Source organism: Sceloporus occidentalis, unplaced genomic scaffold (assembly GCF_023333645.1).
Source record: "Sceloporus occidentalis isolate IW3139 unplaced genomic scaffold, rSceOcc1.0.p SCAF_127, whole genome shotgun sequence".
NCBI classification, from domain to species: domain Eukaryota; kingdom Metazoa; phylum Chordata; class Lepidosauria; order Squamata; family Phrynosomatidae; genus Sceloporus; species Sceloporus occidentalis.
Genome location: NW_028317107.1, coordinates 36,898 through 63,386, shown reverse-complemented (window position 1 = coordinate 63,386; position 26,489 = coordinate 36,898). Strand labels below are relative to the sequence as shown.

Here is a 26,489-nt window from a genome sequence, read left to right as displayed (position 1 = left end):
AAGAAAAACTGTGCTTGCAACTTGGCCTGGCTCCATTGAGTGATTTCACAAGGATTTTAGTCTCCGCTAGGTACTAGGGTTGGCAAATTTCTCTCCGGCTCCCCCAACATATCTTCACAAGCGGACCGCGTGTGGATTAAATCACTAAAAGCTCAAATACAGCAGAGATATGCGAAAAGGAACAAAAATTTGGCATTTATGGTCTCAAGATGAGAGTCGTCCATGTAATGAGTGGCCCCGAGCGTCATGCATTGCCAAGAATGCCAATGAATTTAGGATTGGCATAGGCCGGCCACGAGACAATTACCCCCCCAAACTACTGTGATTAGAACAGTCTACTGCTTTACATGCAATACCTTGTTTGGCCACAGGAGATGCCCAAGGACCTCAAACTAGATCTTTAGGCAGTATTCAAAACCCAACTGGATCCTTTGTCTGCTCCCTTCAATTTTATATAAAGATAGGCTGGACATAAGAGCTCCTAGGACATGTTCAGTTCATGGAGGTATGCTGCTAGGGCTATAACCTTGGACCTTTTGACTAAGCTTGCCCCAAGTCAAACAGCGGTCTCCATGCCCGTTGCTAAAGGTCAAAAATTCATCTGGCACCACGCGGAGTATCTGCTATGCTTCTGAAGCCATACCTAAGATACGTAATCTTTATAGTACTTACATGATATGCGCACGTAGCGATTTACTTACAAAAAATGCACTGAAATTCCTGGAGAAAAATGTCTTCTGCATTCCAAATTCTCCACTTTCCACATTCTTTTCCAATTGCCCGTCATTTAAATTGGACTCACCTCTAGCAGAAATATCTGTTTTCATTTTTTTTTGTAATTTCTACTGAAATTTATATTATTTGAAAAGGAAAAACGTAATTTTTGGATTTTAGTAAAAAAAATAATTTGACGGATTCTATACATTCCAAAAAAGGAGTTTTTGTTCAAGCTGCCTCCGCAAACCCTCTTTTGACCTCACAGACACCGGATTGTCCCAGGGTACCATATGATGTCTCATTTTGTTGTGATGGACATTTCATGAGTATCGAGTTGCAGCTCTTAAATCGCGTAAGATAAGATAAAAAAAAAATTATAATGAACACTTTTTATTGACAAGGCGTGAAAATATCGGAACCTTTTAGTAGGGCGAAGTGTGACTTTGTGAAGTACGGAGAGGCTAAAATCAATCAAGGGGCTAATTAAACGGATACATGGTTTCCTCACCCATCTGATCAAAGCATGTGACACACAGGTACATAAAAATAAATAAAAAGATATGCTATATATATATATATGTATAAAAAAAACACTTATTCACAAAAAAAAGCATTATTCAGCATCATGTAAAATGAGCCAACCCGTTGAGTGCCATGCTCTGCAGGGCCTGGAAATACACGCAGACGGATCCAGCCTAGTCTTTTTTTTTCCCTTTTTTAAGAGACATTCTAACCCAAGAACAGCCGCCAACATCATTGGAGTCTCTGGAACCCTCCATTCTATGATGTCCTCCTCCACTACCCAAGGGACGGTTCATTAATCATCGTGGAAGAGCCCTGAAACGTTCAGGGAAGGTGACCCAGCAACCCGTAGGTCTTCAAGCGAGAGGGAAGGGCTGGTTCTTCCTTTTTCGAATGAGCAATCCTCCGCGAGTGCAAGAAAACACGAGAAGCTGCAGGCGGGAAACGGGGCAATCGGAGGATTGAAGCGCGTCGGGGACCACGGAGGTACCGGCAGCCGTGGATACTATCCCTGCTCACCGGAGCCTGCCAGAGCCGAGGCGAGGGTAACTCGAGAAAAGGAGAAAGGGGAAGATTTTGAGAGGCGTCCCATCCCCGGTCGAAAATGGGAGTGAAGACGGATAGGAGGAAGGCAAGCTGTATTACTGACGTGGTCTGGTTACACAAGTCCGAAACCCAGGGCGCCTGAAAAAAAAAAAGAAAAATGCCGTTAAGAATCTAAAGCTCAGGTTAAACCAAAACTCAAAATGTAAACATTCGCAATGAGACGCGAGGGGTATATCAGCCCAAAATCCAGAATAAACCCAATAACGGTGGGTATCATGGGGGGGGGATGTGATTTTGGGGCAAAGTGTATTAGAGGTTTTATCACCAAAGCAAAAGATTAAATGAAATTAAAATAATATTTTTATTAAATTATTTAAATAATATTAAAAGAACATATATATATATATATGTTGTTTTAATATTATTTAAATAATTTGAATTTCATTTAATCTGTGTACATATACATACACACACACAAAATTAAATCCTGGAAATAAAAAATTTGCATCTGTTATGGGGCATGAGCGTTATTCCAACATTGTAATGATCTCACAGCGCCCCCTAGTGGCATTACCATCTTTGCATCGTATAAATTTAGTCGCATGATGTCGTCATAGTCCTATCAACCTCCTAACGGGAGGTGAGGGAGCTCTGTTTCCGAGTAACTATCACTTTCGGCGGCTGACACTTTCCCCGCCTGAATATCTCTTGCAAAATTAAGCGTCGCAAAGTTACATTAGTCTATTTATTCCCAAAGGCATTCGCGCCTGCAGCTCTACGAGAGCGCTATTCTAGACAGCTTAGACTGTGAGAAAGAGCTGCGAAGGCGCGCAGGCGGAAGGACGCTCCGATTCCGGTTTATCCTGCGCTGGCAGAAACAACAGGAGGGTAAGGGGTTAATAGCGGCATCCGCCTCCGCAACAGGAGAACGGCATTTCTTTACTGCACCGCGGCAAATACTGCAGCGGAACACAATAGGCGCTGAGAGTGATGAGCTGCCCCCGCCACGGTGTCCCAAATTTGGCATATTTTCTGCTTTTAAACCATGGCTTTTTGCCAAAAACCACAGATGCTTCTACGTTTCCTTCCAATATTTAAAAAACAAAAGCAAAAAAAAGGAGGGGGGGATAGGTATTATTCTTATTTGGTGATGTCATTCCCACAAGTCCCATATTACTCAGCCCATTTCCCCTTCTTTAGCAGATCAGATCTTTTCTGCTCATCATAGAATAGGAGGGCTTCTGGTCTTCACGGACAAAAAAGAATGAAGGGAATGATGCGGTGTCATTCATATACCTCTCGACAATTCCAGTGTCCAAACGGGGACACCTGTGTTGGGGTGTGTGGGTATAGGCAGGGAGGGGTATGGCCAGACCCGGGGAGGGGGGGGATAATTGGGACAATGCCCCCCATGCTCGCCATACCCACACCTCGTGGCTCTCAGCTTCAGAGCATCACAAGGTGGCCAAGTCGGAGCTGTGATAGAGGTCTGCGTCGCAACGCACGGCCCCCCTGGGCCAGTAAGGGTAGGTCAGAGGATCTCCCCAACCAGCCAACATGGACAGTAGGGCAGCTTGGTGGGACATTGCCCGAAAACCAGGACCTTTTCCTGCAAAATGTGGGAGGTACGAGTTCACGAATCTACTCACACACAGCTGTGACCGGAGGTCCCTATACCAGTCCATCATATAGAGATAGCGCCTGCACAATGGAGGGGTCTGCCTTTGATCCTTCTTGAAACTCCTGTAGGGTCAGTTTGCCGTCTGAATTCTGTAACGAAAGTAAAACAGAAACGAGCAATTAGCAAACTGCTTTCTTGTTACACGGAAATCGCACTCCCCAACTTTGTAACATATTCTGTGCAACATTGTATCCTGCCTGCGGCTCTCCCATGTCCTGTTAGACTCCACCATGGCAAGACCTCCATCTGTGCCCCAGGCAGATTATTATTATTTATTGTTTTATATAGCGCCATCATATTCTGTAGCACTGTACAATGACAGACACTTTCACTCTAGAAGGACAGTGACCTCTCACTCGTACCTTGTCCATCATGGCAAAAATCCGATCAACTCTCTTTTCTGGGGTGTTCTCTTCTTCTGGTAACTCAACTGTGTTTCCCTGCAAGAGGCCAACACCAAGTAAAACCGGTAAGAGCCCATATGACCTCATAATATACAAAGATCCAGGTATGCACAGCTAAGCATTATGTTCTGAGACGAGGCACGATAGAAGAAATGTAACAGAAGCAGAAGCATCCAAAGAACAAGACGCTGCGCCCCGTAGCCCCCCCAATAATGGACTGCAAGCACATTAGAATTTCTGAACCTCTGGAACTTGTATCCAGTGGAAATCGTCTAAATTTCATCAACACAAATAAATTTGAGAAGTTAATGGCATTTGCTGCGGAACAGATGGAACCTGTTGAAGGCTGGGAAAAAAAGAAGCTTCTAATGGTACTTGGCTGGAGAACAGCCGAGAGGCTCAGAAGATACATTTCTTCAACAGTCAGTACGTACCACCATCTGATAAATCGCATCCACGATATCCAGCATCTCATTCCGTGTAATGTATCCATCATTGTCCAGGTCATACAGCTTGAAGGCCCCTAGGTGGTGGAGGAGATGAAAGTTAGCTGCAGAAATACACTTTAACCCCACCGAGGATCCTCGGTGAGATGGGGCGCGCTTTCCACCAGACCAGGAGACTCGGTCTGGTATCGTCTTAGATTCAGGAGCCATACGTCTATCCCATGCATGTTTAAATCCCCTCACCGTATTAGCCTCTACCACTTCTGCTGAGAAGCCATTCCACCCATCTACCACCTTCTCAGTAAAGTGAAACCTCCCCTGCATTACATCCAAGAACATTTAAATAAAATGTACAGAACATTTTAAAACCTCTGACACATTAAGATGCTCCACGCGCCCATCCTGATTGCTGCGTCTCGAGTGATCGTAGCAAACGGGTTCACAGCGAGCGCTGCACCGACCCTGCGCCGCCTGCCAAGGAAACTCTCAGTTTAATGAGAAATTGTAATATCACTCACAGCGCAGCTTCTCATCTAGCGTTCCACGGGAAGTGACCGACAAAGCCTGGATAAACTCTGCAAACTCAATACGTCCATCCTGTAGAGATAAAGAACGACGTACCAAATAACTAAACTCCCAAATAGATATTCTTATATCACCTTTCGGGCAGAATTTAATGTTCCGTGTATCAAACCACGTCAAAATGGATCTAGCCACAGCACCTTGATCGCGTAAAGAGATCATTGGTGGGTCTCGGTTTTTGAGATTTCTTCACATCTGGGGGTATATACTTCCCACTGGCTTCTTCTGTCTTCTTTCTTCCTCTGCTTTTCCCCATTATCAGATCCATTGACCAGATCTCCCGGAGTACTTCCTACAAAAGGGGCGGAGCCACGGCAAGCATCATGTGAGGGTGTGCACAGAGGCTCCGCCCTTTTGAGGAAGCGCTCCGCAAAGGCCTGGTCAATGGAGCCGATACCGAGGAGAAGCGGACGAAGAAAGAAGACGAAGAGGCAAGAGAAGAAGCAGAGCACCGGGAAAGGAAACAAACATTAAGGATTATTTATCAGAATGATAAGAGTAATTCCGCTTTACATAAACCATACAAAATAATATACCTTTACAGATCACAAGACTTGATTTACTGTTCTAACCGAAATTAGCAGCGTGGAGTACAATAATGGTGAATACGTTGTTATAATTAATATGGACGTGTTAACGGTTTAAAAGCCAGAGGGGACCAAATTATGCAGATATAACAAAAATATGAAGAGTGACAATTTTTTTTATAGCAGCTCGTCCCAATTTTCCAGTTCTATGCTATTATACGGCTTTATAAGAAATTAGGGTAGAAGGGAGATGAGTTAACTGATTCCGGTGTAGCCCGAGGCTAACATAGCCTATTACTGCGCGACAGGGGAAGGCAAAAATATTCAGCGCGATTTTATCCCCGGTGTCATAGCGACGAGGCTTATTACGGAGAAAGGAGACGCGCTTCGTAGGAAGAAGGCTGTTGGTTTGGAGATCAACCTCTTGAGGGAAAATTGGCAAACGGTAAGAGAATAAGGAAAAGTGCTTGAGATATGACACAGGCCATCTCCTGGAAACAATGAATTTAATGGGGTGCGATAACGGTCAGAGAAGACGATTAGGAGTAATGTCATGTATTAAGATAGCTTCTGACGGATATGTTTTCACAAATTTCTACATTGATGATGTCATAACCCAGCGCAAGGAGCCTTTGTTGGGAGCTCTTTGTGACAAAAAAAAGCACATCACTGTTCTATTACAGCTTATCAGTTTCAGAGTGGAGAATCAGTGGTAAGAGGCCAGGCATTTTGTGGGCATATAGTTAGATGTATGATTAAACAATCACCCCAAATAGGTGCTTATGATCATAAGTGTAATATGTAGATTGAAACACAATCTTTAACTGAAAATGAAACAGCTGTGTAGGAAGAACAAAACTGGGTGAGGAACGGCCAAACTCACTAACATTGCTAAAGACAGTTTAATGTCAAAAAGACAGACGATGGCAACACCCAGCACAGCAACAACCCACAGGGTAGCTACACTGCATCAGCAAGGTAGGTTAAAAAAGTGCAAGTTTACCTATAAGAATTGATGCTGTTTTGAAGGGGGGGTCTCACCAAATATTGATCAGTGTAGATTAAACTATTAATATGTCTATTTTTTTTAAAAAGCTTTCTTACTTTACAGCATTTTTCTCCCCCACACCTGCCTAAAACTTTTGCACAGGACTGTATTATATACAATTGTTATAATATACCTGAACGTGCCACAGTCCCACACTCTGGGTCACTGTTCAAACAATAGGGGAACATGTGACTTGTTCACAGTCCGCAATATTTTCCCAATCTCACCCCCTGGGTCCTGTTATCATATCCCTATCCATATCACTATGACGCTTCCCTTGGTCTCCACCATAACACAGAAGGCAATAATGCTAAAGAGTAAAATGACGAGGAAGGATCTGACTTTGACTTACTTTATTTTCATCAAAAACGTTGAAAACAAACGTTGCAAATTTTGTAGGGTCTCCAAATGGGAAGAACTGTTTGTAAATCTTCTGGAACCCGGCAGCATCCAGCTGACCACTGGGACAGTCTTTGATGAAGCCTTTGTACCTGCAAGAAAAAGGACACTAGGTTAGATGTCATACCTCCCAACTGTCCCTGTTTAGGAAGGCCAGTCTCTCTGTAGGACCAAAGTCCAAGAGCTCAAAATGTTTGCTGGGTATGAGCTTATCACAGGGTTCTACAGCCCTAAAAGCCCCCACAATGTGTATAGAAACAGCAGAAACTGGCTTTATAAATTACTGTAATTAAATAAAAATATTTACTTTCTAAATGCCTTACAAAAAAAAAACAGATAAAAAGTCTTGGTAAATCCTCTTGATTGTAAGCTTGCGAGCCGAGTCCTCTTTACCTAATATATCTGTTTGTCTTAGTCCATTAGTTCTAGTTTTGTCGGACCCCTTGAAAGTACGGACAGTAAGAAGGGCTGCGGAAATTGTTGGCGCTACATAAATAAAATATACTATTGAAGCCCCACCCTTGGCCACACCTCTAACCACACCCCTAAACAAAAAGTGTCCCTTTTTGGCAATTCGAAATGTTGGACGGTACGAGGTTTGTTATTCGACGTAAATATTCAGCAATACGTTACGAGCAGGCAGCAGAGTTCTGTTTAATTTGATGTACAGAGGCTCGGATGGAGAGTAGGGATGTTTTACTTTATTCGGAGGACGGTGGACAGGCCCGGACTGCACATCTAGCACACCAGCCAAACGCATAGAAAAGGCGATTTATATAAAAATATCGCTCATTTCAACCATCTCAGAGCTTCAAAGCAAAGTCTGTATATTCACATACCCGAGAACTTTGAAAAAGAGCCAAGTATGTGACCGTTACACGGAAATAAATCATTTAACCACAATAGCATTAAAATCGCCAGACCGTAAAAGAAAAGCGCCTTGCCGCGTGTCTTCTTTCAAAGGTCCAGCGGCTTCTAAAATCATCTTAATTGGATGTTAATTATGCTAAAGAAATATAGCGCTTTCATCTGACCCCTGCTGGAGCGTCGTTGTGGCACGACCCACCCCCCCTCCAACAATGGCACGTGTCCCGTGACATCAGCGGCACCGCCCACAACGTCAGCGGGACCTTCCATCCACATCCCCCAAAGGGGGGCTCCAGGTAGCCACAGCCAGAAAGTTCCCACGTCCGCCGATGAAAGAGTTTTCATTTCTTTGTGACGGCAACCATCAACCTAACTGCTAAGGTCAGAGTCTTGCACCAGTTCTAAAATTATTTTTATAACCATTAAAAATTCACTTAATAAAAGTCAGATCCTGAACCAATCAGAAACCGAATAGAGGAGAATAAGTTTATTTTTTATTTTTTTTAAGGAGGAGAAATGTTAGAACAAGAGCCCCTAATCTAAAACAAGAGGGTCGTAGGCTTAGATGGAAAGCAAGGAAGTTCTGCTTTATTGAGAGGGTGGTGGATAAGTGGAACAGCCTCCCAGCGAAAGTGTTAGAGGCTAATACAGTGAAGGAATTTAAACATGCATAGGATATAGCTTGCTTTTTTTTTTTTTTTTTTTTTTTTAACTGTTAAGTATAATTTCAGGGGATTATTTAGGATTTTGGGAACGTGACCGATCTACTTTAAAGTTTAGCCCGAAAAAAAGGTCACCGTAACAAATAAAGAAATTACTCCGGGGCCCTTGAGATGCGAAGTCAAGTTCTATACACAACCAGTCGCTTCATATCAGCTGTTCTATTTATTTCATTTCTTGTTACAAGGAGTGTGTTCTAAACGACATTTCAATTCCCTCGGAATCCTAGTTAATAGGAGGATTATACTTATCTAGCAGAACAAGGGATTTGAGGCCATATCATAATTTGTCCTTTTCAGGTAGATAAAATCTGTATAAAAAATAATCAATTTCCTTCAATAGTTTCGTTCTGCACTTGCAAGCAAATCGCTTGGCCTTTAATTGATTGAATTACCAAAGTAAATACCATAGAAAATCATATTTGTCCGATTAAAATATATTCCTGTCCTCTAGCTGGACAGAGACATCTCCGTGTGACACGAGGAGAAGTAGTCTACGGATCTGCGCGTATATATTGGGTGGAAATGCTTATTTTTCACGTGATGGAATAGTTGCCGCAATGCATGTTGTATCATACAAAGTTATGTTTTTGGATCGGCTTTATTTCACACCTGTCCACCGCTATCCTCTGCGAAACTCACTTCCTTAACAAGGGACAAAATGTTTTCAGGATTTTAAGAGTTGGCAGCTCTTTATTAAACTTGTCCATTCTAGACAGACTGCAGACCATGATGCTCCAAGCACCCCCCCCCCCTTTCGTAATGGACTCTGTGAGTATAGCATCAACGTGCGTCTTGGTTCTCTTGAATAAGCCCTGAGTTCACTTGGAATCGCACATTTTTTTGATGAATATAGAATAGTTATCAACTGGCAGGAACTGGTTATGGAATCTTGGACAAACCAGAACCTGTGATGTCCAACTGAACAATCATGAAGAAATGCAAAGTTCCATTTCAACTGCTACTAAGAACCTGAGGTCTCGAAGGTGATGATCAAGACTTATCTTGGCTGAACTTGATAGCTTAAAGTTAGGCAACCCAGATCCTGTTGCATCTAACGTTCGTGGAGATATAGAGAGTTACACCGTAGCTACTTAGTAGGATACTAAGTTGCTGCTAAGAATCAGAGATCTCCTTGAAGTTGATGAGGACTCATCTTGGCTGAACTTGATTGCTTAAGTATCGAGGAACCCTAGGCAGCCCAGATCCTGTTGGCTCTAATTGAACGTTCATGGAGATATAAGGAGTTCCATTGGAACTTGTAGCTACTTAGTAGGTTACCAAGCTCCTGATAAGAGGTCTCATTGAAGGACTCATCTTGGCTGAACTTGGAAGATCTTCAGTGAATGGGTAGCTGAAGCTTTCTGAATAAAACTAATCATTATTGCAGGTAATGTCAATCTAGGCCATCACCCAACACTGTGTGGACTTCTCATCTCGCTGATGTCCCATGACCACATAAGTCAGTCCTCTGACGGACCGGTTGCGACTCAGTCAAGTATTCCCCTGACATTTAGAATTTTGGCTCTCAAAATGTTGACTGGCCTGGTCTCTATGTCCATGAAGAAATCTTATCCTTCAAAAGCACCCTCCACCGCACACCCCTTCCAAATCTTTCGTTCCACCTTCTGCTGCTAATTAAATGAGAAACTGGAAAAATCTCAATTTCACCCCAATTAACACAAAGCCCGTGTTTAAAAATCCAGAAGGAAGGAGAAAAATACTTACATGGTCTGCCAAAACATAGAAAGTGTATGTGTGTGTGTGTGTGTTTATTAGATTGTCCCTCTGTGACACTCTGGTGTCGGCAATTGTAAATTCTGGAAATGTATGTATATTCCGACACGCATCTGTTTATGTTCCGGGATCTAGAACCGGAACACGTTTGTATACGCTCGAGAATTCTCCGGTGTATGTGCAGATTAATACATACACACACCCCCCCACATACTCACCCCCACATACACACCCCAGCGTGCTAAATCAGAGTGTGTCTGCATTATGTATAACACGGGGTCTGTCTGTCTCTTGGCTGTGATGTCTGTAAGTACAGGCATGTATGTGTAAAAGAATGCAGTCACCCCCCCCACATTGTATATCTTTTAGAAAGTGCGTGCGCCAGAATCTGTTTAATGTGTGCCAGTGTTGTGTACAAGTGAATCTAACCCTGTGTGTGTCGGAGAAGGGGGAGAAGCAGATGGAGGATGATTTTTGGTGGCAGGGGAAGGTAGAGATCACATGGTATCAGTAAACACAGCTGTGATCCCAGAACCCCAGGAAGACAACCATTATCTCTTCAAAGGCTTCATTAGAACTTTCAGTAGAGATTCCATTTTAGCTTAATAGGGAGCGAGGGGGAGGAAAACTGCCAAAAACCTTTACCTAGACCGTCCTCGACGGCACATTAGGCCTGGTCGCTCAGGAATTCAGGACGGGGAGGAATAATTAAGCCAATTTCCGGTTAGTTCATAGAAAAAAGGCATATACTTTAATGTTCCCTTGTTTTAAAATGTTCTAGGTAGCGTTTCATCAATAAAAGCTGGAAACGAGCTGCTCCTTTTCTGAGGTCACGGGGTAACTTTTTTTAAAGCTTCCAATCCGATGCTATCATCATCATTATGGAATGTTTAGGTATAATGTAAGGAAGTTCTACTTGGCTGAGCAGGTGGTAGATAAGTGGAACATGCTTCCAGCGGAAGTGGTAGAGGGTAATACAGCGAGGGAATTGAAAACGCATGGGATAGACATACGGCTCCTGAATCTAAGACGAGACCGACGACTGATTCCGGTGTAATGCTTGAAAAGTGATTTTTATCACCATAGCAACCAATGGAATGTTCTCAATCAGCATCTCTTCCAGGCCTGATTTTGGCATTGTGCCGCGGCACCCCTCTGGCACGGTTAGTGTTACAGAGAAGAACGTTTTTTTATTTGGGAAGGGATTTTTTTTTACCCCATTTTCTATTCCACGTAGGAGAATTGACTACGTTCCCTAGAGACCGCCACTGCCATGATGTGTGCGGTAGTCATGGCAACTGGCGAAGCATTCACGGTGTCCTGCAATTATCCGTCTGGCCTGATGCGTTGCCATTACCCTCTTCACCACTTAGACATCATTACCCCGCAGATAATATGAGCGCGTTGCACCAGGGGCGAGTAGAACCGCGCATTAACGCATACCGCCTGCCACCGCCACCGGAAACCGCAGTGCAATTATACGGACATCAGTGATACCGAACAACAATCCGGCGAGAGAGAGACCCCCTCCAAAACACATTAAAGGGCCGCAGACATCATATACAACAGCCGCGTGGTCCCTTTACATTTACCCGGTGGCCCTCCCCCCCCCTTTAAATGCATGGAGAGGGTTGTAGAGAGACCAATCACTGATTAAGGCTTGGGTCTTTATAGCTAGAGAAACGGGCAGATTAGTCGGGGGCCGAATGGGGCCGATCTGCCGGCAGATTCTTTGTTATTATTGAGCTAATATGTAAGAACAAATCGATCGCCCTCCACAGCCGGGCCCCCGAAGGCTGAAGCGGTGAGGGGTTTGGGGAATATCCCGCCGGAAGCTCGGCTCGGAGGTCTCGCAGCAGCTGCGGGTGAATTATGCATGGATTTGGTTCATTCACCCGTCCTGGGCACTGAATCACTAAACCCTGTTACACGCTCGGCTGCCGCTTGCGAGCTCAGCTCTTTCGCACGGCGTCTGAAGCGCGCATCTAAAATTCCCCCTGAAGGCATCCCCCCTGTGCGACAGCCTGGAAAGGAGGTCTCTCCGAGGGGGGGGAAGGGGGGCTACCTGACTTTGCACTTATACTAAAACCTTCTCGCGCCTGACCTTGAACGAGTCTTGGAACGGAGGAATGTTTTAAACGTCCCGATGGATTCTCTGCTGGCCTCGCTTTCTAGAAAAGCTGCAAAAATGTCAATTTTTATTGGGGGACATTTGACACATTTGCGTATAAAGCTCTCGTACGGTTATCTGCGCTGCTTTACTACAGGCCCTAACCTAGGTAGCTCTCTCTACGATTCCGCCTTAGACCACCTACTTTATTGAGATAATCAGATACAAAATATCTTCTGATCTTCTCCTTTCCCTACCAGATGCCCTCCAGGTCAGACCGGCCCTTTGGACCAGCCCATCCCTGAAAGAGACCATGCAGCTATCACGGTTGAAGTGTCTCTTTAAATTACCGAGACTCCCCAGAAAAGACTTCCATATTTACTAAGGGTTACGTCAACATTCTGCAAAAAATATAGAAAAAAAAAAAAGAAAAAAAAAAGATAATAATCCAATCCAGGGGTGATCTGGCGGCCCCTTTAAACACAGACGCCTATTAAAGTACATTATATAGGGTATATGTAATTATAGAGCTTAACATTACATAGTTTCTATATGTACTATATATATATATATATATATATTTTATGGTTCATTTATTCTACCTGCACATTGTTAAAATAACTTACTTTGGGGGACTTAAAAGCGGCTATTTTTAGAATTCTGATTGGATTAATTCCTGGAATTTCCGAGTCTATAAATGTTTTTATCACCATCGCTCAAATCCATTAAGGGTTGGAAGTCTGATGGACACACGAGGCGAATCCTTCTGTGCGTCATCAGCGCTTAAAAAATATCGAGAGTCTCTCGGCGGACGGAGAAACAAATTTCCGCAATCGGCAAAACCCGATGCAAACGCTGGAACATAGAATTTCCATGTTTTAGGAGCGGGTCGGGGGTTAAACGTCTCGGTCACGTTAAGGGAAACATAGGCCGACAGGGTTCCATAGAATTTGCAGGCCGGGCTTCGTAGGCTGCAGCAGGGGATGTAGCGTGGTACATGAGTGCTTTAAAGTCTGCGCATGCTCTGTGATGAGACCCCCAAGAAGAGCTGAGGATCTCTCGAATCCACAAACCCTGTCAATCAAAGTTTTCAGATTCTATTTATTGGTAAGCATAGATGGCACCCTCTGCCCCGGAGGGTCGGCCCCTTGGCCCCCTAAGTAAATCACATGTGCATTAATACATTTTACACACACACTCATGCTTACACTAACACACGTAAACACTCCCTCTCATCCACACTTACACATTCATGCTGGGAGCCATTAGGGTTAGTTTTTGCCCCAATCTCAGGGTAAAGGGGGTAGATTCTCAGGGTCACACAGTCTGGAGCCGGCCCCTTCCTATTCTACCCCGCTGGGATCATATATAAGACTCCCAGATTGCGCTTTTGCTTGCAGTATGTTATGGTTGATATCCCTGATAGACTCAAGTGACCTTTAAACAATGACAAGTCATAGAATACATATGATAGGCTATTAAGGAATTAATATTTAAAGAGGCTCATTTAGAAAGTTCCCAACTTAATGTTTAGTGACCCCCACTGCAGTCGCACGTCCAACCTGTTTGAAGTATTTGGACAGGCATTGGGGGCAAAATGCCCCCCCAAGGGCAGCCCACCCCTGGTTATCTGTATTATAGAGGAATAAAATGTTATAATTCCCTGCAGAGAACCAGGTGGTCCACGTTTGTAGAATGCAGGTCCAATTTAAGAATCATCCGCAGGAACCCCGTACACTTTGCATGACGCATGCGGAACAAGCCACATACCACACACACACGCATACAAACTCCTGACATGTATCTCACTCACTTCACATCCATTAAAGAGAACCGCATTGTAACTTACCACTGCTGCACCTCCTTCTCCGTAACTGCAAGAGAACACAAGAAAGAGATTATTAGGCAATTAGACTGCAAGCTTTTGCACAAAAGAAATGATCTAGAAAATCAACACGCCTCAACGTAAACGTTACAAGCAAACGCGACCCCCCCGCTGCACCGTCTAAACACCAGCTCCGTCTTAAAATGAATCGTTATCCTCGTATGAGGTTCTTAGCAATGAATCCCGGAACATTCTAGAGTTTGGATGACCCGTTGATCCGTTCACTGACAGTAAAGATTGATAGATTTATGAAAGATCCTCCTTTTTGGGGGGATTTCGGAATGTTTGCTGGGTATGAGGGTATCGCAGGGTTCTACAGCAGGGAATGGGTTAACAAATTAAACTTTAATCTAAATGCTTTACATAAATAGCCCTCCATAGGTCACAAAGTCACATGAAGTCTTGTGAAGCCCCGCCCCCAGCCACACCTCTAACCACACCCTCCAAAAAAGGTTCAGGCACCGGCAGCAAGCGCACCCTATGAAGCTCTCCAAGTTACCCGACAGCTTGTTCATACGGCCATCCCTAGTCAGCAAATTTATTTTTTTTTCCATTTTCCCAGAAAATCTTAATGCATCTTCTCTAAATCTATTATCCCAGCGAGGGCGAGGACCTCGTAATATACCAGCTTAGACAGCGAGGTCCTACATCCTTCACAGATTAGCCTGACCTGAACTATAATCCTCTGTCGCAACCCCTCAGAGGAACACGATCAGAATTAAATATATGGAAATCAAAAGACAACTTGTGTTTCGACTGTCCTCATCTGTCTCTTTCATTTGCTCTCTCTCTGTGTCATTCTCCCCTGTCCTCATCTGTCTCTTTTATTTGCCCTCTCTCTGTGTCATTCTCCCCTGTCCTTGAACACACCCGTAAAAATGTCCTTTCTCCACTTTTGGGTGATACAGGTTTCTGCGACGCTTGATTTCACCAGGAGAAGAGTTTTCACATTTGTCTGATCTCCGCGGGGAGTTAGCGCAATCAGGATGTCTATTGTTTGGTTCCCGTTAGCAGAGAATCCTCAGAGTCTTCATAATTAATGTCAGATCATCGAGCAACTGGCAAGACTCTTCCTTCTAGAAAGTCTTACCGACTGATCAAGGTGCGTCGCTTCCATGGATTCCTTGAATCTACTACTGGTGTCCCAGTCAATGTACAAGCGCTACTATATGTCAAGAACAGAAGTTGTCTCTCAATGTCCAAGAAGAAACGAGCTTATACATTGAATGGGAACACCTTCTAGGAGCAGCAGGAAGACCTGCCCTCAAGAATGGTATGATCCAAGAACAACTACAGCAGAGGTAGCAGCCAGGTATTGCAGAACTAAGGTGTCAGGATTCCAAAGGGTCATCTACCCACAGTTATCCCCGGTGTACAAGGTGGAAAGGGGATCTGAAAATGACTGACCATTGTCTACATCCCCGTGACCCTTTCTTATCACAATGACGTCCAACCGAGGAAAACCGGTACAAGAGATATTGACGGGCAATTATATCTCCAATGTCAAAATGAACATCCAGCTGGGCAATAGAACCGGTGCACTTTAGATAATGGCGGCACTATGTTCATTGCTAGACATGGCACAGAACAGATGTGAAGCTATTTCTAATATGCTGACACAACAAGGACGAGAAAGGATAGATCTGCTCATTTTATCAGGGCCCTTGTAGGTTTCAGTCACCGTATCTGAAAGGTGGCTTTCAAAAAGAAGGTCATTTGTGACTCAAAGAAATGTAATATAAATCTGGCAACTTGCCAGGAAAATGGCATATTGTAGAGGTCACCTTGGATATGGACTCTTCATTAATCTCATGATGGTATAGACGATGTCTCCTATCATGATCAGAGAATCTTAGGCTTGTGGATCACAGACCTTCACAATCTCACCTAATCACAGGACCGAACAGCCACTAGCTACTTGTCAACACCTTGGATTGTCCAACCTGGTTTTTGAGGGCCACAGAAGCTTGAGATCACCCTAACTAACATGTCATGAGACAATTAAACATTGTGCGTCATGGAACAACGTCTTACTCAACGAATACTCAAGATGGACATCCCCAAAGTACGAAGAAGATCTATAGAACAGAACGTTGAAAGCAAAAAGCATGTTTATCGGGTTAGTGTGCCACGGCACGGTCGGGTACCGGTAGGCGGTCAATCCTAGAGGAGAACGCTTTTCGGATCACAGAAGAGAACAAGTGACCTTACTGTCTATGGATCTTCAACAACTCAAAATAGACCGTCATGCTAGGCTGGTTAATTCTGGACTATAAATGATATAAAAATTCACCAAATTGCCAAATGTTTAGTCCTACTGGGAATCAGGTAGTTGCCCTTAATGTATTGTATTAAACCAACAATTATCAATTATTAATTACCAATTAATTATCATTTACTTTCTGATCAGCGCCGTATCAGGGACATCGCACGCGCAGGGGGGGGGGGGGGGAGACCAAATACGCTCCCCCAAAGGGGTAAAGGGATGGGGTAAAGGACCCTATGCAACTGATTAATCATTATATGGAATCCTATTATACGGAGGCATTATATTACATCCCGTGTTTGTGAATAATTGGATTGCTTGCGTTAAGCTCGGACCTCTTAATATTTTTTTCATCTCCTAAAGCATAGGGGGGGGGGGGGGGTGTCAGCCCCAGATCATGCGCAGACCTGAATTCACGTAAAAAGCCCCTTTATATAGGAAGCCCCCCTATCCTCCAAGACGTAATAAAAGAAAAAGAAAAAAGATTCAGCTGGGGAGCAGAGATATCGAGGAGGAATTAATCGCTGGACCGCTGGCGTGAGTCAGAGATACCCCGGGAGGAGAGGGGATACGGGCAGCGGGGGGGGGGACAGACGGTAAACCCAGCGAGCCTGTAAAACACGGGGGGTAATCAGCTCGAGCCCAAAGATCGCTGGCAGCAGGATAGGTGGGGGAGGAATAAAAGCAGGTACAAGGACGCTGTACACGCTGGAGGTATTATATCATCACCAATTATTTTTTGTATTTGTGTGTTTTTACAACATTTTGCCCATAATTCCATTTTTCATCAGGCTTTCTATAGTTTTTCTGCCCATCAGTTTCTCGATTTAAAAAAAAAAAATTTGCATTTTGCTCACCGTTAAATACTCAAGCTACAAAACCACAAGTGATTCGCGTGTGAAAGAGACCTCCGAGGTCCCAAAAGCTCATGTGACTTTGTATCTTTTTCTACGTCGGCTCAATAAAAATAAATAAATAATAAATAACAAAACGTATCCGATAGACTCCAAAAAGTGATCTCCCAGATTTCACGGACCTCCAGTTGTTAGAGGCGTTGCTTTTAAACGCTCCCATGGCTTTTCTACTGATCGCCTCCCTGGACGTCAAGGGGTTAACGGAGACAGTAGGCACACAGTCCAGCTAGACCGAAATATTTAACCCCTTCTGTTAAGTACTGCATACACACCCTGGGTGAACAACAGGAACACAGGGTGATCGGAGTCAATACACCAAACAGGGCGGCGGGGACTTTAATCCAGCCCTGTAATGTGCACTTTCCATACGTGTCATTCGATTACCCTATGTATGGATGTATAGGGTGCATATTTGCTTTCTGAATTCCTTTAAAGCAGACGTCTGCGAGAATGAACGAGACGGCGCACCGGACGGAAACACCATGCTTTTCTGTGAATAAAAAAAAACAAAACAAAAAAAAAAACGGACTGTTCGGGGAGGAAAAAAAAAAAAAAAAATCAGAGGGAGAAGACTTGCCGCAAGAGATAGAAAGAGTGGGTGGAAGGGGGCGAGAGACGGGGCGAGAGACAGCCGGAGCGCCTGACGGTAAATTCCCTCATTACGGGAGACGCTTCTCACCGGCAGAGACACCGCGGTGAACTCCATGGAAGGTGGGGAGCGGAGAAGCAATTTCACAAAAAAAAAAAAAGCAATTTACAAAAAAAAAAAACAGTTCTAATTCCCTGTGTAAGAGAGGACGGCAGAACACGGGGCCCCTCGGGGGCCGCCCGGCCCTGACCAGCGGGGAAACAGCCAGACACGGAAATCTGGAATTTTTAGGACAGATGTATTTGTAAATTAGGGGTTTAGACGGACGCGTGGGCCAACGCTCGATCTCAGACGCAGCGTATGCCTGACATAGAAATATCGTTATGAATCACAGGACACATTGCAGCTATCATTCAGTCGACTAACACAATGAAAAAGAAAATGGGGGGGGGGGGCAAGTTAAGGAAATATTGTGAGGCCATGTAGAGCCCAGGGGCAGTGAGCTGGACCCCAACGCATTTCACAGAAGGTTTATTACGTACCAACCGAACGTATTCTTGGGGGATATCTACATCTATTTCTATAAAAAAGCCAATTTTGGTAATGAAGGAGAATCTAGCGTTGGTGGGATCACGTTTGGTCTCAAATGGGGGCCTTTTTTGCTAGCATGATGATTTACAGGCTTCCGGTCATCATAGAAAATAACATTTTTTGGAATTATAATTCATGGCTCTTCTAAGGAAGGAACGCGGAAAAAGCAGGATAACAGAGTGGAATTTTCAGACTCGATGCGGGAAGTTATTAAAAACACAGAAAATTACGAAACGGCGCAAGTGCTGGGAGAACGAGAATCCGCATCTCGGTGCAAGTCACAGATCTGACGTTAAGCGGGACGGCGCCTGCAGGGGATGAAATAAAACATAAAGAGGAGACGCAGCGATAATTAGGTGGGAGAAGTTCTCGGTTTGGCTGCACGGATAACGGGGGGGGGGGGTGCATTTAAAGGGGGCTCAAGAAAACAGTTTTTGCACCATAATCTGCAAATTAGCCATTTGTATGGATTTCTCGCTCTGTTATCTCAGCTCCGATCTACTAGACAAACACCCCGACTCCTTATCATACTGCCTGTGGGAAACACTAGAATGACTCAGTCTAAATCACCTTGTTGGACAGCCTGACTAATTTAAGTCTATGGAGGAACGGACTTCATTAGCATTGCCATAAAGCATCTGCTCAGTGTGGTGATTGAGCCGGGAAAGTCACCCAAACTATCACACGACTGACAGCAACGGCGGCTCCAGGTCTGCAGATAAAGGGGGTTTATTGGAGATAAATGAGATGAAACCAGGTTTTTGTCAATACTAACTATAAATGGACAGTTTGGTGAATCCCTATAAAAGTATGTAATTATAAAGTTGTTTTTATTAATAGTCAAAAATGTAAAAAAAAATAAATAAAAATAGATCAGAAAAGAAACCCTAAAAGGGCTTGGTTGTAGACGGTTTATATGGTGTAAGATCTCCTCCAGGGGTCCCGGCCTGGAACGGAAACGCATCGGGAATGGAGACCCCCCATTCTTGAAGTTCTAAGAAGGACCTGAAGGTTCTAAGAAGGAATGAAAGTCAGTTGTGGGTAGATTAGAGGGACAAAACACGACCGATGCTCGTCTCGCCAGGATAGTTGCCGGCTCCGTCAGGGGCCAAATCGTTTAATGGAATCGCGTCTCGCGCAGGTCTTGGAAGCGTAGATTCAGATCCCTGCACAGCGGTGGGTTTTATGGGCGAGGAGAATGTTTTCCCCGTGGATTGTCCGCTTTAAGCCATCTCGGAATGAAGCTAATTTAACCTTTTCTTGGGGGGTCTGAACCCAATAAAAATAATATGGGGGGGTGCGATCGCGATACACAAAAGAGGGGGGGGGGTTACCCCAATGCAAATATAAATTCCCCAAGAAACCGCCTCGGATTTATAGATCTCCAGCAGGTGGGTGCTGAGGACACCTTATGCCCCCCACTGATAGGGGTTACTCAAGGACAGAGTGGTGACCCTCATCTAAACACTCTGCACCTCATCAGGCGCAAGCATCGTAAATCACGGGGAGTATTTATTTTCCAGGCCGGGTGCATCCATGGATACAATCCTCCCAGCGAGGTCTCCAATTTTCCATGGAACGAGCCGTCGGTCTTCGGGATTATCCGGAACATGCGCGGGGCGGCTCATGTGCGGGTGCTTGATCCCCATAAGTATTGTTGCTTCTAGAACAGAATTTTATGGCTTATTTGTAAGACTCATTTGGTCATCGGTCTTGTCTTATATTGAGGATAACCTTATGCCTATCCCATGCGGCATTAACCTTTACCACTTCTCCTGGAAGCGCGTTCCACTGATCTACCACCCCATCAGTACTTTTTGGAGATTCCCAACATTTCCAATCCCCACCAAAGCGTCGGGATAGCAGGTGCTGAAACGGTTAAGTTTCTGCGGTCTGCGGTGGATTTCTGTTCATGGTGCAAGGACAGATTCCTGCGGGGACCGAGCTTTATCCAGAGTCCTCCCCAAACGCACAGCAAAGGGACCCCCGCCTCGTGATTACGACAGCTGACGGCCCCTTTAATTTTTGGTGGTTCCCCCCCCCACAGCTGCAAACACATTGGGGATTCTGCGCTGCGGGTGGGAGTCCGTTCCAACCCCCGGAAAGCGCTTCCATTGATTTCAATAGGAGCAGTTTCCTGCCACTTCAAGCAGCCAATCAGAGGCAAGAATTGTCGCTCCATAGAGGATGAAGGCAGCTGCAGGGCTGCAGCTTCTACCCCAGGCAGGTATTTTTCTCTCTTTTTTTCAGGATTGCATATTAAGTGCTCACGGGGGGGGGGGGGGGGTTGGGGTTACTCACAGCGCACTTTAATACGCATTCTTCCCTGTAAGGTTACTTAACTAGAGCTATTAAAACTACCTATAAAGGTCAGCTTGTGGAAGCTGGGATGGGAGGCAGTCTGTGGCAGAGCCAGCATTCCCTATTTAACTTCCTGTCCCGATGTTCTCTCCTTTCTCTTCCCCCACCCTGGCCCAATCCACGACAATCGGCAACTTAATGGGGAGGAATAATCACATAGTATATTCTTAAAATTAACTAATTGCATTATCGATCGGATGGCTGGAGCGAGATACTCAAGGGGTGTCCCTCACTGACAGGGATAAAGGGGGACAACCCTGGGGGGAGACCCCGCGTAACAGCTGCATCTTCTAATCCATCTGGCTGCAGCGCATCGTGGAAAGATTGTGGATAGACTGATAAACATTTAGGAACGTTGTAGCAAGTCGGACAAACTCCAATGTTGCAATTGCTGCATGTTTATCCGTACCGATCCCCGATCGTCTCAAATCGATATTCCGAGACTGAAAAACCATCAACGTCACAAAATATTTACACAGACTCCCGATACACAGCATGACATCATGTCAGATGACGGTGTGTACATATACACACACACATATACACACATATACATACACACACACACACACACATATGCATACACACTCTGCTGCTCGGAAGTTTGGGGCCACTTGGAAATGTCCTTGTTTTAAAAAGAAAAGCAAACTTTGTTCATTAAAATAACATGAAATGGATCAGAAATCCAGCGCAGACGGGGTTAATGTTGCAAATGAAGACTGTGGAATAGCGGAATCTCTGCATAGACTTACAGAGGCGCTTTATCACTCCCATCACTCCTGTGTTCCAATAGCCCTTTATCACTCCCATCACTCCTGGGTTCCAATGGACCTTTATCACTCCCATCACTCCTGGGTTCCAATGGACCTTTATCACTCCCATCACTCCTGTGTCCCAATGGCCATTTATCACTCCCATCACTCCTGTGTGCCAATGGCCATTTATCACTCCCATCACTCCTGTGTGCCAATGGCCCTTTATCACTCCCATCACTCCTGTGTGCCAATGGCCCTTTATCACTCCCATCACTCCTGTGTTCCAATGGCCCTTTATCACTCCCATCACTCCTGTGTGCCAATGGCCCTTTATCACTCCCATCACTCCTGTGTTCCAATGGCCCTTTATCACTCCCATCACTCCTGTGTGCCAATGGCCCTTTATCACTCCCATCACTCCTGTGTTTCAATGGCACGTTGTGTTCAGTGATCCAATTTTAAGCTTAAAAGGCTAATTAATCGTTAGAAAAACGCTACGTCGAACCTCTTTCGGACAATTTAAAAAAAATGAATACCAAAGGTTCTGAGGTCTGCCGTTCCACGCCGGGTGGCCAGCGGGTCCCGGGTGTAAAGTATCCATCGCATCCCATCGAGCCGGCCCTCAGCTCACGGAGCCAGCATCGCGTTCCAAGGAACAGAACGAGACGTTAGCAGGGATCGCGGAGAACCCAGAAGCGTTCAGTTCCCGGTGCCCACGCACGTAGGAACACACATGCCTCCGAGGGAGGAGGCTCTGCTGCTTCTTCACAACGGAAAACAGACTCCGCACATGGAAGAGACGTCAAGAACATCACCAGAAGTATCGTTAAAAATATAACGTTAACCTTTCGGCAGAAAAGTACTGGGGGGGGGGGTACGGCGTGCTTCAAAAAGACGTCGAAAAACGTATATGTGCGTCTAAAACGCGTTCTGGTACAAGAAGTACCGGAACCCCGATCGGGTCTAAGGAGCGCGTAATGATCTATATTTGGAAATCACATTTACGGTTATCACATTTCCAGCAAATCGAGACTCCCTCATGTGAGAAGGATGATGCCATGGATCAGACAGACTTCGTTAACGTATAGACCCGCGCGAGACGCCGTTCCATGAAGAGCTAGACTTTTTGTTTGTAATCCTTCGGAGACGGAGATGTCTAATTGCTTACGTAACGGGATAACCACCTGTCTCCTGATAACACAAACAGCTCTCGATCTTCTCGGCCCGGTGCTATCTACCGGTGAGAGGACCTCGAGGTCTAAAGGGTTCTCTTGTCCTAATCTGTCCATGGGGTTTGCCAGATCACCCACCGGAGACCTACGGGTCCCTCACTGGTGGCCAAGCCGGCAGCTCGGCTCCTTTCACAAAGAACCTGGCTGAGGTTGCAGTTGAAGGACATCAGAATTTTTCCTGAACCCCATTCAGATTCTACGCGCTCCTCAAAGGCTTCCCATCTTAGTGCACATGGGACCTTAACGAAGAAGCGCGTAACAGAGAACCATCCAGAAGATGCTTGCTTGTGGCTCATTATGACAGACGCTGGCCCAGGTCAATTTAAATCCCAGGTCTGGCCCTGGATCTAGGAATCATAATAGCCAAACCTCAACATGTCATGGTCTTCTGCATTGTCCCTTCAAGCCAGTCCCCGATACTCCATTCACGGTTCCCTACGACTACCGTCTCGCCTTCACCTCTCTAGACCGGAGCCCTGCTTTCCGTCTGGAAGCGGATGAGGTCCTGTCTCGTTTCTAAACGCTTCGTCTCCACTATTTCCTCGTCTGCGCAGCCCTTTAAACTTTGCCTGTGGAACTCGGCCGCTCTAAACACACGGCGAGCGAATTCCCATAACGCCTTCCAAATGAATCCATTCCCCCCAACCCACACCCCGCGCCGTACGCTCCTTCTTCTAAATATCGCTCATGGTACGCAGCGCGTTCTAAGCACGGGTGGCTTTTAAAAAGGACAGGAAGCCATATTTTGAAGAGCGGCACCATTTATTAATAAAAAAAAAAACAAAAAAACATTAATAATTCAGTGTATGTTTTACGGGAAAACAAATAATGTTACTGCCCCTTTAAGTGCGTTTTACTCTTTTTCCTAAACTGGAAGATCATTAATTCCCCATCATCTAAGTCATCGGCAGCGGCCGCGCTTGGAACAAACATCTGTTTGATCCGTACGTTCTGGTTAACGTTACACCACCCGTTGTACATCGCTGTGGAATATGATGGCGCTACAGAAAACAATAAAACATGATAATTGCATGTATTTATATAGCGCCCGCAGATTCCGTAGCGCTGTAACAGCCCGCGTGATCGGCTCCCTTTTTTCAGGCATTCCTCTGTTTTCGGAAGTTTAAACGCCTCTGACGTGAGGTTTAGACCAGAAGCCCCCCATTAGACCGATAACAGAGGGTAATACCGAGATCTTAACTGCCCCGCGGTACCCGACATATAAGATTCCCACACTGACTCTCCTTATCTAGGCCTGAAGCGTGTTGGATACGGGACAGCTGCATGGCGTGGAATTGGCGTGTAGCGGGGACAGCCTGTGACCAGCTGTGAACGGGACATGTATATTAACCTTTTCGGCTCTGGGTTGGGGTAAAATATCCTAAACCCTGTGCCAAGCACGACTAATTATTCCTAATACTCGGGCTTTAATGAGACGCAGATGGCACCGCTACGAAATATGCGAATTTAGGGAGCGGAGGATAACCGCGAGCGTCGTCTTCCCTGGATTCCTACGTTACATAAATGGCAACTACCCGAGAGACGTGGATAGCCCCTGCGGGGGGGGGGTATTTAATATACCTCGATGGAAAGGACTCCCTAAGAAGTGAATGCATATACTCAAATACGGGTAGAACAGCCCCATCAGACACGCAATACAGTGCACAGCGGTGAAGGGGTTAAATACTAGAGTTTCTTAACTCTCAGCGCCAAAAAAAGAGATCGGCACTGAAAAGGTTAATCCCATTTGTCTATACCCCCCCCCCCAGTACTATAGACAGAGGGGATCTAGTAATGCCCTGGAACAGAAATGACCCTGCAGGGGGTAACTCTTGGGATACAAAGGGCAGCCCTGGACCTTCTGGGGTCACAAATAGTCTGCGGTGACCAGATGTCCCTTTCAGCTGTGACTCGGCAGCCAAGTAACGGGTATGGAGAGTCCCTGCTGCATGTATTTCCTATAACAGCACCCAGGTGAAGAGAGGGGGTCCTGCTCACCCTAAAACTGCAAACAGTGCAAGACTACAACACCCATCACTCTAAGCTAGCCTGTTACTAGCTGCAGACTCCAATGCCCACTATGCTCATTCAATGGCATGCATATGCGGTAGACTACAACACCCATCATGTTAACCAAGTCCTTGCCATTTAGCAGTACAGTGCAACAATACAACACCCATTATGTTAAGCCATCCATCATCGACCAACTACTGTTGATTCCTGCACCAACATCCATTATTCTCAGGCAGCCTCTTGCCCTCATCTACTGTAGACCACAACACCCACAAAGCACAGTCAGCCATAAGACCACCATGAGCAGGAAGGTACTATGAGCACTGATGGTGTTCGGATGAGCATGATAGGTGTTGGAATCTACAGGATCGCAGTTTAAATGGTTGCCTATCTCCCGCAGTGCACACACACACACCCATTGCTGTAGCCCATGGCTACCACTCCGCATAGAAGCTTCGGGTCCCGTATCTCAGCAAGAGATCAGAAGATTCCAAGCGCAGAATGCCACCTCAAACCACCCCACCCACCTCTCTCCGTGCCCCCCACCCCCGCCAGCGACCCCGACAACACTCACAGTACGTTTTCCTGGTCAGCTCCTCCACCACCTCCGGCTTCAGTTTGCTGTTGGATTTCCCCATTCTTTTACCCTTCTTCTTCTTTTATTCTCTTCTTCTTTATCTTCTCCTTAATGGTTAATTCATGTATCGAAGCCTCCAGGCCCTCCCAGCCTCCCCCCACCCCCAGACCTCAGGGATCTTCAACGAGAGACACCCTGCAGCTAGAGAGACGTCTCCAGACCGGAGCAGACGGCGTCTGGGTGTATGCGAGTGTGCGAGTGTGTGAGTGTGAGTGTGCGCGATCCCCTATTGTGTCTGCGGCTCGGGTTACACTCTTTCCCCCCTCTCTCTCTCTCTCTCTCTCTCTCTCTCTCTTTTCTGCCCCTGACAAAGGGTGAGGCTGGAGGCAGCAGCGGCAGCTTGTGTGGCCCACAGGCCCTGATCTGCCCTGGAACTCCGTGCTTTCCCCCCGCAGGATGAGAAGCCGATGCGCCTGCCCACCGCCTGCCTCCCTAATAGCTCCGCTTCTGCTGTTGTCCCTGGTTACTTGACACTTTCACACATGCCTGGTCCCTCCTCTCCCATTCAGGCTCCTCTCCTCCCCCTCTGATGACACACTCCCTGAAATTGCTTTTCTTTTCCCCCTTTCCTTCTTTTTTTTTCCATCCTCCTTTTTGCAGACCCCCCCCCCCATGTATGATTTGGAGAAGAGGGGGGGGGGGGGTGGAGAGAGACATTTAAACACATAAAGGGATTTAACAAAGTACAGGAGAAGGAGAAATTCTAGAACAAGAGACCAAAATCTAGAAGTAGAGGGTCAGAGGATAAGATGGATTTTAAGAAAGTGTTATTTTAATGAAAGGGTGGTAGTTAAGTGGAACAGCCTCCCAGTAGAAGTGGTAGCAGGTAATACAGCGAGGGGATGTAAACATGCATGGGATAGACATACGGCTCCTGAATCTAAGACGAGACCAACGACTGATTAAGATTTGAGTCTTTAAAGTAGAAAGAACGGGCAGAC

General features: G+C 45.5%; 1 protein-coding gene across 1 annotated transcript; it reads right to left on the bottom strand.

Moving 5' to 3' along the window:
- Positions 1–3,456: 3,456 nt before the first annotated feature.
- Positions 3,457–25,549, bottom strand: LOC149281762 (neuronal calcium sensor 1-like). The gene is made up of 7 exons (XM_089498912.1): positions 25,486–25,549; positions 14,155–14,179; positions 6,826–6,964; positions 4,835–4,913; positions 4,305–4,393; positions 3,829–3,906; positions 3,457–3,555 (listed from the first exon to the last, which is right to left on the bottom strand). The coding sequence occupies exons 1-7, from the start codon at positions 25,547–25,549 to the stop codon at positions 3,457–3,459; spliced, it is 573 nt and encodes a 190-aa protein (XP_089355038.1).
- Positions 25,550–26,489: the final 940 nt, after the last annotated feature.